This window comes from Condylostylus longicornis, unplaced genomic scaffold (genome assembly GCF_029603195.1).
Source record: "Condylostylus longicornis isolate FDR11 unplaced genomic scaffold, ASM2960319v2 ptg000114l, whole genome shotgun sequence".
In the NCBI taxonomy this organism is placed as follows: Eukaryota; Metazoa; Arthropoda; class Insecta; order Diptera; family Dolichopodidae; genus Condylostylus; species Condylostylus longicornis.
Window position 1 is genome coordinate 33,761 of NW_026578082.1, and position 16,429 is coordinate 50,189.

Consider the following 16,429-nt stretch of genomic DNA (forward strand, 5'->3'; position numbering starts at 1 on the left):
AAATGATTAAGACTTTAAAAATGAAAACTTTCATACGTAAAATAATTTGTAAAAGCCTTAAGGGCTATTATTTTATTACAGATTTTCATTATATTTTCTCAGGCATAAATTTTTTTTTGTTTTTTGTAGGAGTAATTTTCAATATTTACTAAAATACAAAATGCGATATACATAATTTATGTGTTTTTTTTTTCAGGTTAGTGATAGCACTCGCAGTTTAAATGATTTAAACAAAGTGTCCTATACAATAACGCATGGATCATACAAAAAAGTTTTGCAAAGCAATGCACAATAAGAAAAACTATCTAATTAATTTTAACTTATTATTAATTTGCTGCTTGATATGTGAATAAAATATGCAGACACGATAGTCTAAATAATTCAGAATTTAGTTTAGATTGCGATCACTATAAGAGTAGAATTTTTATTGCAACATGTTTGAAACAAATCAAACATACTCAATTTTCCACACAACAATTCCAAACATGCTGTATTGCAACTTAAGTTATGTTAAGAATGAGACAGACATGCAATTTTTAGTTTTGCAATTACTGCTTGATTGTAGAATCGTTGCGTCCATATCTAAATAAGTAAACTGTTGAGTTAATTGAAATTGATCGTGTTAACTAAAAATTACAATTAATTTGTAAAAAATTAATACTAATAAGCAATCAAACAGTTGAAAAACTAAAAATTGCATGTCTACCTCTGCTAATAGTCTGTTCAAGGATTCATATGCAACATTTTTCCAATTGAAAGTTCTACGTTTTTAATATTGTTTGATTTCAGTTACCAAAAACAAAACCAAATTTAATTTAAGTCCTGTTCAAATTTTGATCCAACATTTTTCAATATCGCCCCCAAATGCAAATAGTGTAGATTCTTAGACTTGTTTCAGTTACTGTTATTATAATTTTCAAAGTTTTTTTAATTCTCAATTCAATTCAAACATGTTCAAACATTTATAAATTCTGTTATTCAAAATTTCAATGTTTTCGGCAGTTTTTCAGCAAAATCGCGATCACTGCTATACTAAAAGTATAATACATTGGCCGTTTTAGGATTCAAACCCTTTAGGGCATTTGTAAAGAAAGAAAATAACAAACTTTTTTTTTATATTTACTATTTTGTTTTTTGTTTTTGTCTTTCTTCTTTTTAACTATTTTATATATTTTATATGTGAAAAATTGAAGGCATATAAATAGGAGAAAATTAAAAAAAAAAATAATAAGAAAAATAAAACTTTTTAGAAATTAGAAAGTTTTAATAAAGACTATGCTATTTTCTTAATATAGTTGGTTTTCTAATTTATAATAAAAAAAACAACAACAATAAGAAAAAGAAAACAATTATTACTTTTGAATAAAGTAACAAAAAAGTTCATGTAAAATTCTTTTTTTTTTAAATTGTGAATAACAAGGGAAAATTACGAAAACAACAAAATTAGGAGACGATTTATAACCCTTGTATTGCGTGTACTCTATCTAAACATGCGATAATTGGATTAATTTAAGAAGCATATAAAATTATACAAAATAAGGTTATTATTTTAAATTATTTTAGTTTTTCTCTAATTATTATTAGTACAAGTTAGAATTGTGCAATTCTTCACAAAAGTTAATACCGTATATATGATAGTTCGTGACATTTCGGATACAAGAACGATAATTGCTCTCGTATAGAATCGGATCCAAGAATATCGACCAAAATATTGGGTAGTCCTAGATTTGGTTCAGATGAGAGAGCGGCTCAGATTGATTATGCGGACCTCAATCAATTTACAGTAGGTGATGATCAATATACTATAGGACTTATGTGAAAGCATGAATATTTTATTGATAAAATTAAATTGAAACAAATTAATTATTTATGTTATTACAATATGGAAAAATTAAAGATCTTATTAGGAAATTTTCTTTAAATAAAACATAGTTAAAGGGTTAAAAACTATTTTATTCAATGCATATTTGTGCAATTTCATATACAAATATGCATACATTTATGCTCATAATCAGACCCGGCTCTGATTTTTTCGGCGCCCTACGCGGTTTCCAAAAAGTGCACGTTTCCAATCTCCTCCTTGAGGAGAAATGAACAATATGCAATTTTTAGAATTGGAAGTTTTCAATAGCGCCCCTGTTTCCCGGCTCTTAAAGAAAATGGTTACTCTGCATAGAAGTACTCTGCAAATGGTTGATAGATCCGACGTTGTATATACAAACTAAAATGTCTTTCAATAATAATAATGGAATTTCATGAAAATTACTTAAAGGAATTTACCAAAAAAAAATCTACATACTCACATATAACTATAGGAAAAATAAATCAGAATTGTTTTTTTCAAGTAATCTAATTTGCATAAACATATACGTTTAAGACCCATTTTAGTTTTTTTGTTTTGTTTTTGTCCCGAGTGTAAACCATGCGATAAGATTTTAAATATTATTTACTTTATTTTTATAATATCAGGTTAATTTTACGTATAATTAATCCACCTGTTTTACCTTTTCCTTCTACTGATAAACGTTTTTTAGCCTTCATATACGTATGCTTTTTTACGACATTTGCTGTACGAAAAAAAAAAACAATAACAAAATCACGAAATTTAAATAAAGGTTTTTCCTTATTTGAAAACTAATTGAAAAAAAGTTAAATGAGTTTTTAAGTGTAGTCGTATAATATAGTGAAATGTTATAGTTAAACTGAACTTAAAGCAATAAGTCGTAACACTCTTTATAATGTTTGTTGGTTTTCGTTTTTCTTTACTTTTATTAAGGTGATATTTTGTTAACAGATTTTCGTTATAAATTATTTTTTCAGATTTGAAATAAAAAATTTAGAATTGAAAATTTAACACTGAAAAAATTTTTATGTTTTTTATGACTAAAATCTGTGTATGAACATTTGCAATTGGCATTGAAATATGAAGGTAGATTTGAATTATTCGAGCGAAGCCCTAATGAAATAGGTAAGAAATAGATTTATTAAATATTATTTTTGATTTTTTATTCACCCCCCCCTTACTTTTTAATAATGTAAGTATATAATATTATTCATAACATTTGCATTAATTTTAAAGATTTTCAAGCCTTGCTTTAATTCGCAACAAAACTTTATTTACTCAATTAGCTTTCTAATTATGGTCCATAGTATGTACATATTTACAAATTAAATACAACTAGTGTCTACTTTTCCAGACAGATGGCGCCATAATCTATAAGGACTTAAATTTAATTTTAATTTCTTTAAAAGTTACTCATTTCAATGAATAAAAGGAGGCAATCGAATCTCTTATGTCCACTTAATATTTTCCCACTACATTGAAAAACACGAACAAATTCACTAGCTCTTGTCATTAAAGTACAATCTTGTAGTCTGTTTAAATTATATACTAAGTTAATTACCCCATTAAATTTGATTTTGAATAAACATTATTAAAAAACAATCCATAAAAAGTTTATTTTTCTCTTTAAAGAAAATAATAATAATAATATTGATATGGTTATTACAATATTGAAAAATATTGAAGGATTAACTAGATATAATTACCTTCTTTTAGGATACTTAAATAATAACAAAATAAGATCCTTGTTTCATTAATTTTTCTCTAACAATTTCTCCCTCTTCAATTTCAATTGAGTTTTTTTTTTTTGTGTAAACTATACTGCAATATAATGAAAATAAAAAAAAATAAAAATATATCATTCTTATCCTTATTTAATCCTTAAAACAATATTTTGATTGAACCTCTAAAAAGTTCAATGTAAAATCTTAAGTTTTTATAAGACGACATATTTCTCGTATACATATATAGTTTTTATTTTGAATTTCATTTTATTTCCAGTGAACAAAAAAATTATATTGTATTTTATATAAATATAACAGTTATAAAATAATAAACGATATATAACGTAACATACATACAATGTTATCCTTTATAATTATTTCAAATAAAATGGAATTTTAACTAATACGTTTATTTGCTTTAGTTTTTTTATTATAAACAATTTACTGCGTGTAGATGATTGTTGTACGACAATTTCTATGGTATATAAGGCTTAATAAATTGTATAAATTAAATCGAAATGGAGAATTTAATTTCTTACATAAAATAAAATTCTTTTTAAAAAATTTACAATTTTTTCTTTTGTTTTCTAAACTATTATAATCTGTGTTAAAACTCGCATGTTTGAAAGCAGTAATATTGTTTTATTTATTTAAGAAATTATTAATATTTTATAATATTATATAATATAGGTAAACAATTTTCTTATAAAATTGTAATAAAAACCAAGATATTTTTAAAGTTATTCTAACATTTATAGGATTACTCGTATATAGAAAACATTGCATGACAAATGTTAAAACACCTTAAGTTGTTGTCTACCAGTAAAATATTCAAAGTCATATAGGAAAAAAATTCGAAAATAATTTCAGTCACCCAAAACTTTAAAATACTCCTAAAGCACTCCCGGTAGTAATTTCCTAGAAGTTCCTTGACCTGTCAAAGTTCAGGAGAGCTTCTCCAGGGCTCCGACCGCCGCCTCCGATAGTTAGTTCCTTAATTTTCTACGAACTGATGGAGTGAAAGCAACAAGGTAAATCTTTTCTCAAAGCGGAATCTCGCTCGTGAAAAGCTCCCGAGCCCCCGCTCTTTCGCAACCTCAGAATGGCGCCTTCGCTGCCATCTCAACAGCGAGAGCAAGAGATTTAGCCGCAAAATCACGTCCATTCCGCGATTGGACGCGTTCCCATAAACCCAGTGTTACGGATGTCTCCCTTCTTGTTGTTTGAAATGACATATTGATTTGATATGATGGAGCAGCACCCCCATAATTTTATACATCCACTTCATCGTCTTTAGTAAAAAGGCGTGAGGATAATTAATCTGAATGACTTGAGCATCATATCTCTCCTCCCCACCTTGGGGATAACAAATACTCTAGCCTTTTCGCCAGAACCAATTGATCACACAATCTGCTTTCGTATAACATTACAAACGAATCAATAAATCTTTTATATAATTACAAAAATCATTCAATAATAGACTGAAAAACTTAAAAGAACGTTGACAAACTAAAGTAACAGTCAACAACAATAGAAATAATAAATTTAATATTTTTTTATTATACCTATACAATATCTTGAATTGCCAAATGAAAAGGACTTAAAAAAAAATTCAATGAATTACAAATTCATCTTTTTTATAATATTCTTCAATCCTTGACAAATTACATACAATACAATGAAAGTATATAAGTATAACAAAAAAAATAATTTCAATTAAATTCAATTTATTTATTCGGTGGAATATAACGGAAAAAAAACATTACATAGTTAGTGTGTTTGTATAGAAAATTAACAATAAAGCAAAATAACGTATTATAGTAGAGAGAGAAAATAATCGATAACGAGAATTTAATATGCGTTATAATTAAAAATTTCTTTCTCCTCTTACTATAAAAAATATAGTAAATAAAGACACAAACACATAAATGAATATTTAACTAAAAAATAAGCATTAGTAAAGGATTAAATGAGAATATAATAATAAAGGATTTATATGTCCTTTTAGAGGATAAAAAACCTTAGATTAATGTAATACATATACAATTAAGAACGTCTGTTAATGCTTGAATTAATTAATATCGTAGAAAATATATAGAAGATTATTTTAATGATCAAAATAATCATCGGGTTTCTTTTTTGATTATTATACGGAAAATTTAATTAAAATTAATTTTTTCTTCTTTTCTTGTTTTGATTTGGTTTCGTTACTATAATTTTTTTTTCCGAATTAGTGTACTTATGTAGGTATAATCAATAACGATTTAATGATTTATTAATTAATGATGACTCTTATTATCCAATACCGTATAAATCCATTTTCTATATATGTAGACTCAATTACGTTCATTTATACTGAGGGTCTGATCGCCTATCTCGCTATTTTCCTCGGAAAGTGAGAAGATAGTGAGTAACTATCATATATTTGTTTAATGTAATTTTCGAGTGACAAGAATTATTTATAGTATTGCGTATCTCGTTTTTCTCTAAAATGCATACAAAATTTATTCACTTTGTTTTTGAAAGTAAGATGTTTTATCGATAATTTGAGAAAAATTCACAAAACCAATTGAAAAAATGAGCAATTTTATTGAAAAAGTGAAATATCCATTAGAAAATACTGAAAATTCTGATTTGAAAGTGAACAAAAATTTTTTTAGTAGTTTAAAATTAAAAAATTTTTGGCTCTTCATTTCCTTTTGTCAGTTTTTAAAAATGTCAGAATACAATAAAAATTTTACAATAAAAATTTTATTATTCAGTCGTTGAAAAAATATTCTGAATTATTTTTTATTTTGTCGAATTAACGAAATGAGCAATCCAAAGAATGTTGATTGTTGTACAGAACAAAAGCCAAGCTTCAATGACAGGTAAATAATGTCCGTTTAACAAATTCAAAATTTAATGAACCGAATTAATAACATCAGTATGTTCATCATATATTAACAGGGAATCGAAACTAAAACCAAAAACATTTCGTCCCGCAATTAAAGAAGATATTTGCAATATTGAAAAATTAATTAATAAAGAAACAGAATTTTATTTTGGAGCTTCAATTAATCTGGAAGTAGTTTTGGAAACTTCAATACATCCTACTGTTTTATTAGATGAAACCGATCTTATTATTGGATTTATTTGTTTTAATGTAACAGTAAATATTCCAGCTATAGATTCATGTAACTGGCTTGATTGGATTAATTATAATTACAAGTAAGTTTAAAGATTTGTGGTTAGGTTAGATTGACGGGATATCGCCGGATCTTCATATTCTGACCCTCACCTACGACAGGGAGGCCTGTAGTGATATCGTCGGATCTCTACATCTTCATCATCACTTAAGCTAACCCTAATTCTTTATAAATTATTTTGACTCGTCATCACAGTCCCTCGTTACAACAGCTTTTGCAGAGATCGTTTTCTTCGTTCTATCCTCTAGGCGTATTCGCCAGTCTTACAATTCCTATTAATAACACCTATCACAGCTCCAATGTCACCCAGATATCAAAATATTATAAAGAGTTTATATTTTATAAAAACTTACATCAGAGTTTCCAATTCAAAATATGTGCCGGAGATTTTCTCTTTTTGTTATTTAATCATTGTTAAACTATTTATTTTCAATTATTAATATATAAATAACTTTGTTTTTCAGAATTCCAAATATTTATTATCACAATACGATGTTTATTGAATATTTTGTATTCGAGCAATCATTTGATGAATTTTCATTTATGAAATTAATATTGGAAGAAATATTTTTATCAACGCAAATAATTCATAATATAATACTTATACAACCTCCACTTAAGGAAAAATATTCAAGTAATTGCAAAATTTGAATTTTTTAAAATTAATTAAACTTCCAATTATTTAAGATTTTTCAATATACTCAAATTTTTTGGAAAAAACCTCAACCCAATATATAAGACATTCACCGCCATCTAATAACCAATTTTATAAACTTTATGTTTTCGTGTATGATAAGCTTTTACCACCACTAAGATGCCGCCTCGCTACGTAAAAATTTGATTTTAACTAGCAATGGGCCTTCATATATTTGTATTCTTTGGGCGTTGCTACTTCATATTTCTCTCCCTTTTATATACTGTTTTACCAATTAAAAAAATTTTTGACGTAAAAGCTTTACAGGTTGTTAAACGAAGAATCACAAAATTTTCAGTATTCTCTGTTATTAATTCACTAATGCATACAAAACGAAATATTTGCTGCTAAAACTTAAATAATTTAAATTATTTTAAAAAAAAATTTTTTCTCACACACTCAAAGTGACAACTGATGTAAAATACTAGTGCTCATTTGAGCCGTTATATTTAGAATTTTTGCACCGTAAAGAATACAAATCTACAAAGACCCAGTTCTTTTTACAGCTCGGATTTTGTTAAAATTCTCTTTTAAAAATTTTAGACCAGAAGATAATGATAACATAGTTGGCATACTTAATTTACGTTACCCCAATTTAAAATCAAAATATGGTGAATTTTATGTTGCTGAAGAAATCTTAAAAGAAAACAGTGATAAGCATTTCATTTTAATGGTGGTAATAAATTTTTTGCCCGAAAGGAGGCAGTGTCGAATTACAAATTATACAAATATTTTCTGTTCAAATTTTTAGGATGACAATGATGACATTTATTGTGTTATGGTACTAAATAAAATTTTTGATATTAATTTTCTTATTAAAAATTTTGATTTATCACTTGTAAATAATTTGAAAAAAGCTGATGATTCTCAATCAGAAGACTTTATTTTCGTGAAGTAAGTATTAATAATTTCATATACTTGAAGTTAAGTATACTTTGAATAATATTGTTGTGATTTAATAAATTTTACAATCCTCTTTTAAATAATTTATTCTTTAGAGATGTTAAAAAGAGAAAAACACACGATTTCCTGGACAAGAAGTATTTTAACATAAACTGTCGAATTAATTCAAAACATGTAAGTAATAATTTTATATATTATACTTACCCAATTCCAAGCGAAATAATGTACTTAACAGGAAAAGTGTGATCAATTGGAAATTCCAACACAAGGCAATAATATTAGAAACGAAGAATCAGAAGCTGAGTCATTCAAGTGCGGGTTTATGCTTTGTACTAAAATGATGAATAATTAATTTATTAGTCTTTGAGCTTGGTAGTCACAAATTAAAATGCCTAATATTATAATTTTAGCGTGGATAATACAATAACGTCCGTAAGTTTTTATGATGCCGATTTTGCTCTAACTACTAATGAAAATAATACTGATAATCTGGATTCCAACAGCGCAAGTATTTTATATTTAATTTTGCAAATTATAATATCCACACTAAATTATTTTTTATAGGACTTGTACCTGATAACCCTTACGTCATTTCCTATAATAAGAAAATTTTCTTATCGAGTTATGAAAATAATGCTTTTTTAATTGAATTTTTTTCGTCGAATACAGAAATTTTTGACAATCGACAAGTGATTGATTTGTTAAAGGCAGCATTTTTCGTTTATCCTGATATCGATTACTGCATTATAGAAGTTGATACACTGAAATCAAATGACTGTTTACTTCAATATTTCTCGGTACGATGCTAAATTCTTACAGTAATTCTTACAGTAAATTAAAGCAGAACACATTTTATAATTACATTTAACAGAAAAATTTACTTTATATATGGTAGTTTATTCCTCCAAGACCTCAATGTGAAGCTGACAAAAGTTTATATATATTACATCGAGAAACTGTAACCAACCAGATCATTGGGTATGAACCAACGGAAAGAGATCTTATGGAAATACGGGCCTTCTTAAAGTATGATGATGAAAACAAATACAATGAAGTTTCAAACATTTTCGAACTAATAAAAAATGGAATAAGAAATTGCCAAAAAATTTACTATGTTATCTGCTTTAGAACCGCCTGTTCTTTAACTGGTATTACGATTATGACGTTAGTATTGAAAATATTCTCACATAATGAAATTTTTGCTAAGCTTATTTAATATTATTTTTAGTGTTGAAACAAATTTACATTGCCTACGTAAATATTTTAATTTGGATAATTTTGTAAACTATGAGGCAGTCCAAGACAATTCATTACATGGAAGAATTTTATATTTATTATTAAATCCTTTATCTGATTGTAACTCAAAAATAATATTTCGTGAAATCTCCCGTTTAACAGGATTCAAATTTTTCTATTATAGTTTAGAGAGAACGGTAGGTATACAGGAGAGTAATTTAACATTGAACTCTTAAATATCTTAAATGTGATATTTATTAATTTTTTCAGAAATCTAAAATAAATTTATATAACAATTTATTAGATTTTATGTATCCAGTAGAACCGAACATTGTTTATAACATTCGTAATACAAATAAAGAAGAACAATTGACGGAGCCATTATACTTTCGCAGTTTAAAAAATTCACAAAATCCATTTTTAAATATTGACACTAAAATCTGTTGCATAGGATTTGATGATGTTTGTAAAGGATTCTTAAAGCAATTAATATTTGAGTTCGTATACTAGTTCTGATAGTGTTTGAAATTCTAAAAACGATTTCCTAAGTAATAAATTTCGAGCACTATTGAATCAAAACAATCCATTCAAAATAAAATTAATTATTAATTTTTAAATTTTAGCAAAAAATATATAAATTATAAATTTACAAATATAATTGTTATTGCCGATCCAGCAGAATTTGAATTTACTATTACAGATTTATATCGTAAAATTTGTAATCTTTTAAAAGTGGATGCTTCTACTTCACCACAAATAATGAAACGTATGGGTTTAGAAACTTGGATTTCTTGCATTGGTGGCAAAATAGCATCTATTGATAGGTATGAAATGCTAGATCAAACAAAATCTTTTAGCGTCCACAAGGATTAAATGAAAAATATGTGTAACATAACTAACAAAATACAAATCTCACTTTATTTGCAGGAAATCAAAAACAATTTTTATGAGCAATTTTTATAAAATCAAGTATGATTATCTTTTTCTGGTATGCAGTATAAATTATGGCTACCCAAATAATTTAATTTGGAATTCTACAGACCCTGCACCATCAAATTATGTACAAATAAATAACATAGCATCCGCAGCATTATTTTATCATAAGTTAAGTATGATCAAGGAAATTTTCCAAACAGGTTATCAAAAATTTTTATTAAAACTATAATAGTTCCAATAATTGAACTGATTAATTTCATGCAGGTTTCGATATTATTGTATATGGCAGTGTTTTATATTCATATTCTTGTTTAAATTTTCTATTGGAACAAAATATACCAGGAAATCAAATACATTTTGTACAAATTGAAATTCGACAAGAAGACGAAATGAATATTGAAGGTTTTCGAGATCCCACTGTAACAGAACTTATTTTAAATGAACTGAAAAAAGCAAATATAAATATTTATACCAATTATCGTTTCGTCAAATGGAGTTTATGTGAAGAAACCAATAGAATAAAATCAGTAACATTTGCTTCAAAATTTAATGCTATAACATTACCATGTCAATTATTTGTAAGTTATTGTAGAAAATTACTTAGCCGTCACAAGCGTCATGTTTTTCAAAAAAGTGGCCTTATAATTGATGGTAGATTGGTAATTGACGAAGATTTTAAAACAAACGACGTATTTATATATGCAGCTGGTTCAATAACACAATATCAAAGGAAATTATTTGCAACAAATTTCGATCATTATCATTTTAATCAATTTGAAATTGGACAGAAGGTATTTATGGAAAATTTAATTTTTAATTCAGAATTAACACAATTAACAATAATTTAAATATTTTAGTTAGCTGATAAATTTTGTAATCACACAATTATTCACGAAGATGAAAATGAAGAGAATAAAATTCCAATATTCAATAGACCTCTAATTCAACAAACTTTTTTACCTGGTGGCTATCAATATTTAGAAATTATACGATGTGGTCCAAGAATTTCTACAAGCATTTCGCATTTATTTGGATTTTTAGGAAAAAATTATATTTTTAACAGACACAGTCATTTTAATAAACAGGAAAATGAAATCTTTTCTAATGAGGAATTAGTAACCTCAAATAAAATTGGAATAATATCAGAATATTTTCGAATAAGAATTAGTGATAATGGTTTTCCTAGAACTTTAATATGTCTGACAAAGGAGGTATTTTATTGCATATCAATTTACGAATTAAAGAACATAAAATTTAATTATTTTGTAGACAGAAATTTCATTAAATTTCCTAGGGAAATTATTTACTATGCATGAAAAATTATTAAATAATTTTGTAAAACATTTTAATTTCAATAAAAATTTAGATCCATTAGAATTTCTTACACAAACATGGGTCGAAATAATATTGCATCCAAATTTCGAAAGTATTCAAAATAAAAATTTTGAATTTCTTCTGAATTATTTAATGAATAATAAATGTACAAGTAAATATTTGAAACAAAATTGGGAAGAAATGCAAAAAATTTATGTAAGTATTGCTAAAACAAAAATTTAAATAGTCCTACTATGTTGAACCTTCTAATTTCTTCAATAAATATATACACCCTAATTGTAGTAGTGAACTTAACCGTGAACTGTGCTGAATTTAACCGAACTCTAAGAACTTTGCTATTAATTTTTTCAAACTATTGTAATATAAATAAATCGCTTTCAATATTAGATTGGTTCACTTTTGCAAATGTGGCCCAAATTCTTTACCATTATTAAAATATTTTAAATAATTAAGATATTGTAATTTTATAAAAATAATGTTTAATAATATAAACTTATAATTAATAATTTAAAAAATTTTCTTTTCTCTTTTTAGATAAGTGACGACAATAAGAAATCAATACGAAATATTCTGGATACTGAAGAAAATACTAAAATTTTAGAATTGAATTTATTGAAATTTGTTAATGATAATCATTATGATTTATCAAATTATAAATATTGTGAACTTGATATACCATATTTCGATAAAATCTGCCATAAACATATAACTAATTAAAAATAAATAAGAATTTTATTAAATTTAAATATATGTAGATTTAAGTTAATAATTGTTAGCCAAATAGTATGGCTAGAATCACTTTTGTACAATGATAGAGAACATTATATTCTAATATATGTATATGTAGTATAAAATTAAGCATTAATAATATCATAATTTCCAACTTTACATTAGATCCTGGAAATAATAACAACACTACTTCATCTATTGGAATAAAATATAATTTTTTTATAATTTAAAGCATAAAATTTAATACGAATTCAATTTACTCTTGTACACATTTCTAAATTTTTGATTTACTTTAAATTTATTTCACAATAATGCTCTCAATTTTTCGTATATGATCAATTCAAATTTAAAGCAATTAAAATACTTTTCCAAAATAACATTATAGATTAGAGATAAAAATTTGAACACCTATAAAATATAAATTTAATAATGCAATTTTCTAAAATTAAAAATTTTTCATCCTATATAACAACACATTAGCCTCTAGGCTAGGGAATAAAAGTCTTTTTTTTTTTTTGCAACATTTCATATATGCCTAAATACCTTGTCACATTTAATTCTCTAAAGAGAATATTAAAAAATATATTTTTAGAACAAAAAAAAAATGAAATCCTACTCTAGAAAATAAAATTATCAAATTGAAATTTACTAAAATAAGAAGAGAGAGATTAAAAATTTTCTCTTAATATAAAATGTGGGAAGTTTTAAGAAGCTTATAAATAAATTTTCGTATACGTAAAACATATTTTGACCTCAAATCTTGAATTTGAAAACCATATTGTCCTAATTTTAGTATAATAGAATGATAAGAATAAAAAAATCCCATCAAATATACTGAATTTATAAGTATTAAATTTAAATTTTATTATTTTATTATAGATTGCAATTGAAATAGGATTTTTAAAATAATTTCAGTATAAAAATAATTTAGATAGTAAAAAATAAAAATTTTAAATTGAAATTCTCTAAAGATTTTCATATCCTAAAGTAATAAAGTCTATACACGTTTCACAAATATTTTATGCATATGCATTTCTGTGAAATTTCATGATTTCATTTAATAAAATTTAAAATTTAAGGTATAGTTTACACAACAAATTACCATTGATTTTAGAATGAATTACAATTGATTGCTATTGAGGGGACTTGTGATTATTAAGTGTTTTAATTTCAAAATAGCGCTGCTCAAAGTAGCGTATTATTCTGTATAATTACATAAATTGTCTTCTGTATATCACTATTATATAGGTAAACACAATGATAAATTTGAAATTAATATTCTGTTTAGTAAATTGAAATCGTATTGCATATAATTAGAATTGATATAGTGTCAATTACTGCTTATAAAAATAAAATATAAACTTAATTTAATAGCTTCACATACAAATAATTATTAGTTATTATTAAATAATAGTTATTCTAAACACTAGTTCTTAAATGAACTCTAGATGTACGAGTTAAATTAAGTACGAGATGCATGAAATTAAATGTATAAGTTTATATTTTTTTATTAAATTACGTCATGTACCGTATTTTGGCAAAATTCATTTTAATATTGTAAACACTACTTTAAAATTTTCTCTAGTATTGTACATAATACCTTAATATACAAAGAAAAGACTATTTATATAATTAAATTATAAAAAGATTTAAAAACTTTAAAATTTTAATTGATTTTATAAAAAATCTTAAAAATTCTAACCTTAGGCAATATAAGTATTGTCCTTTGTTTTTTAAAATTATCCTTTTATATAATATGATTTTATTGAATTAAAAACAAAATGTTAATTTACGAGCATTGCATAATTGAAATTGCATACAAATGATTTAAAAAAAAATTTAAATTGATTGTCTTTCAAAAATTAAGCTTAAATTTTTCATTGAATTAGTTTTTTAAAAATAAGCCAAACCTAATTAATCTTATATTAATAGTCCTATATACCGGACAATTTGACTCTTAATAAGAGACTATTATTTATGCCGAATATCAAAAATTCAACAAATTGTCCTTTAAAGAGTCTTGAATCCTAATTGAACTTATTTTCAAAATTGGCAAATTTATCTCACAAAAAGCGTTAGTTTCGACAACACACTAACAACTCTGAAATAAGATCAGCTAATATTTGAACACCGAACTTCCATTAAGCAAAATGATAACCTTAAATTTCTTTAAAAAAAATGATCTATTAAAGCTCATGAAATGCTTTCCCAAATCCGGTTCCAAATGCTTTGAATTAACTATCCCATATAGATACTAATAAAATATTATTTCGAACGTACACACTTAAAAGTTCACAACTAATTTAAAATAAAGTCAAAGTATTCCATTTTATTTCACATTTCCTTAAAATATCCTTTTATATGAACTTTAAAGAACTTCTATATTAAGAATATAATTTGAGTGTTTGCATTAAATTTAATGTTCCGATACTTGAAAAACCAGAAAAACAAAGTACAAAAATGTATTTATGTATATATGTATGTATGTATATATATATATATATATATATACTTATACAAATTAAAATATTTCCAAACCACCATATAATTTTTTGTATATTTAACCGCAACCTCGAACAGGAAATCGGAAATCAGGTGCTATAAATTAAGAATATACCATTGAGACTTTTACAAAATGGGAATTATTCAAAGTGTATTAACCAGTGTTACCGAGTAAAGAATTAAAGAAATTAGAAATCGTAGTTGACAAGTTACTTAAAATAAAAAAAAAATAAAATTTGACAAATCGCATTCATTAACCCCGAATCCACCGTCCTGTTACAATTTGTCAACTTATTAAGGATCATGCCATAAACGGATCCTCGAGCTTTTAATGCAAAAAAAATTTTAACGATTTCGAGGAGCCGTTCAGTAACTGCGTGGAAAAATCTTCAATTTTATTTTATAAATAAATTTTGTTTAAATGCTTTTCATGTCCGGCATTTCAGCAAACATCTACATTTCTTTCACACATAATTGTCTTGAATTTAAACAGAAAAACTTGAGACTGAGTTTGTGCACTTCACTATATAAGCATTTATATATGTATATATGTGTATAAACATTATAATACGCAGTATGTACAGCTACTTCTTAAAGAAAAACTTTCTTCGTTTTCAATTTTTAAGAAAATAACAAAATTTATTTACAAATACAAACTTTTACAATACAATATATATTAATATTATATGCCTAAATACATGCAATATTTATATATATTATTTACACAATATAATTGCAATTATTTTACACATAATATGTATATAGCACGACTATATATTTAAGATATATACATCTGCATACACATATAAGATATTTATTTATGTTACATTGTATATAGGTTGCCGGAAAAGTTGTGTTATACCAAATTTCCGCCGAAATCATTTTACTGACAAACTTTTCATATAAGTACTCATTATTTACAAAAGAGAATATTGTATACAAACATAGCTAAAGTAAAAGATCTTTTGACTTAATTATATTTATGAGCCTGAAAGTATGCTCTTTCCGTATTTATTATTATTGTTATTATTATTTTATATTATTATACACAAATAATAGTTACTAGCTTAAAATTTAGTTTTTAATCGATTAAAGTAACTTTAATACAAAAATGCTCTCGTAATAGAAATAAACTTATGAGTGTGTGTGGGTGTGTGGAAGTGAGCAAAACGAAAATAATTGAGTAAAATTTAACAATTCTATTTTCGAAAGGAATATAGGAATATAAAACGGTATAGGAAACGATATTTTGTGTACATTCATATGTATATTTTATAAGTATACTTGGGAGCCAATTTATAGGTTTTCATTAAGTGCTAATAGTTTTTATAGGAAAAGT

At 25.1% G+C, this 16,429-nt stretch overlaps 1 protein-coding gene across 1 annotated transcript; it reads left to right on the forward strand.

The window, feature by feature from the left end:
• Positions 1-9,897: 9,897 nt before the first annotated feature.
• LOC129614638 (cilia- and flagella-associated protein 61-like) lies at positions 9,898-11,173 on the forward strand. Its single transcript, XM_055529368.1, has 5 exons — positions 9,898-10,085; positions 10,212-10,412; positions 10,516-10,724; positions 10,789-11,102; positions 11,159-11,173. The coding sequence occupies exons 1-5, from the start codon at positions 9,898-9,900 to the stop codon at positions 11,171-11,173; spliced, it is 927 nt and encodes a 308-aa protein (XP_055385343.1).
• The last annotated feature ends 5,256 nt before the right edge of the window (positions 11,174-16,429 follow it).

What these genes read in the sequence shown, in the direction of transcription:
- LOC129614638 (XM_055529368.1), top strand. Translation starts at nt 9,898, where the DNA reads ATGTATCCAGTAGAACCGAACATTGTTTATAACATTCGTAATACAAAT. An exon ending in TTAAAGCAATTAATATTTGA is followed by an intron (nt 10,086 to 10,211) that starts GTTCGTATACTA and finishes TTTAAATTTTAG; the next exon opens with CAAAAAATATATAAATTATA. An exon ending in AAAATAGCATCTATTGATAG is followed by an intron (nt 10,413 to 10,515) that starts GTATGAAATGCT and finishes CTTTATTTGCAG; the next exon opens with GAAATCAAAAACAATTTTTA.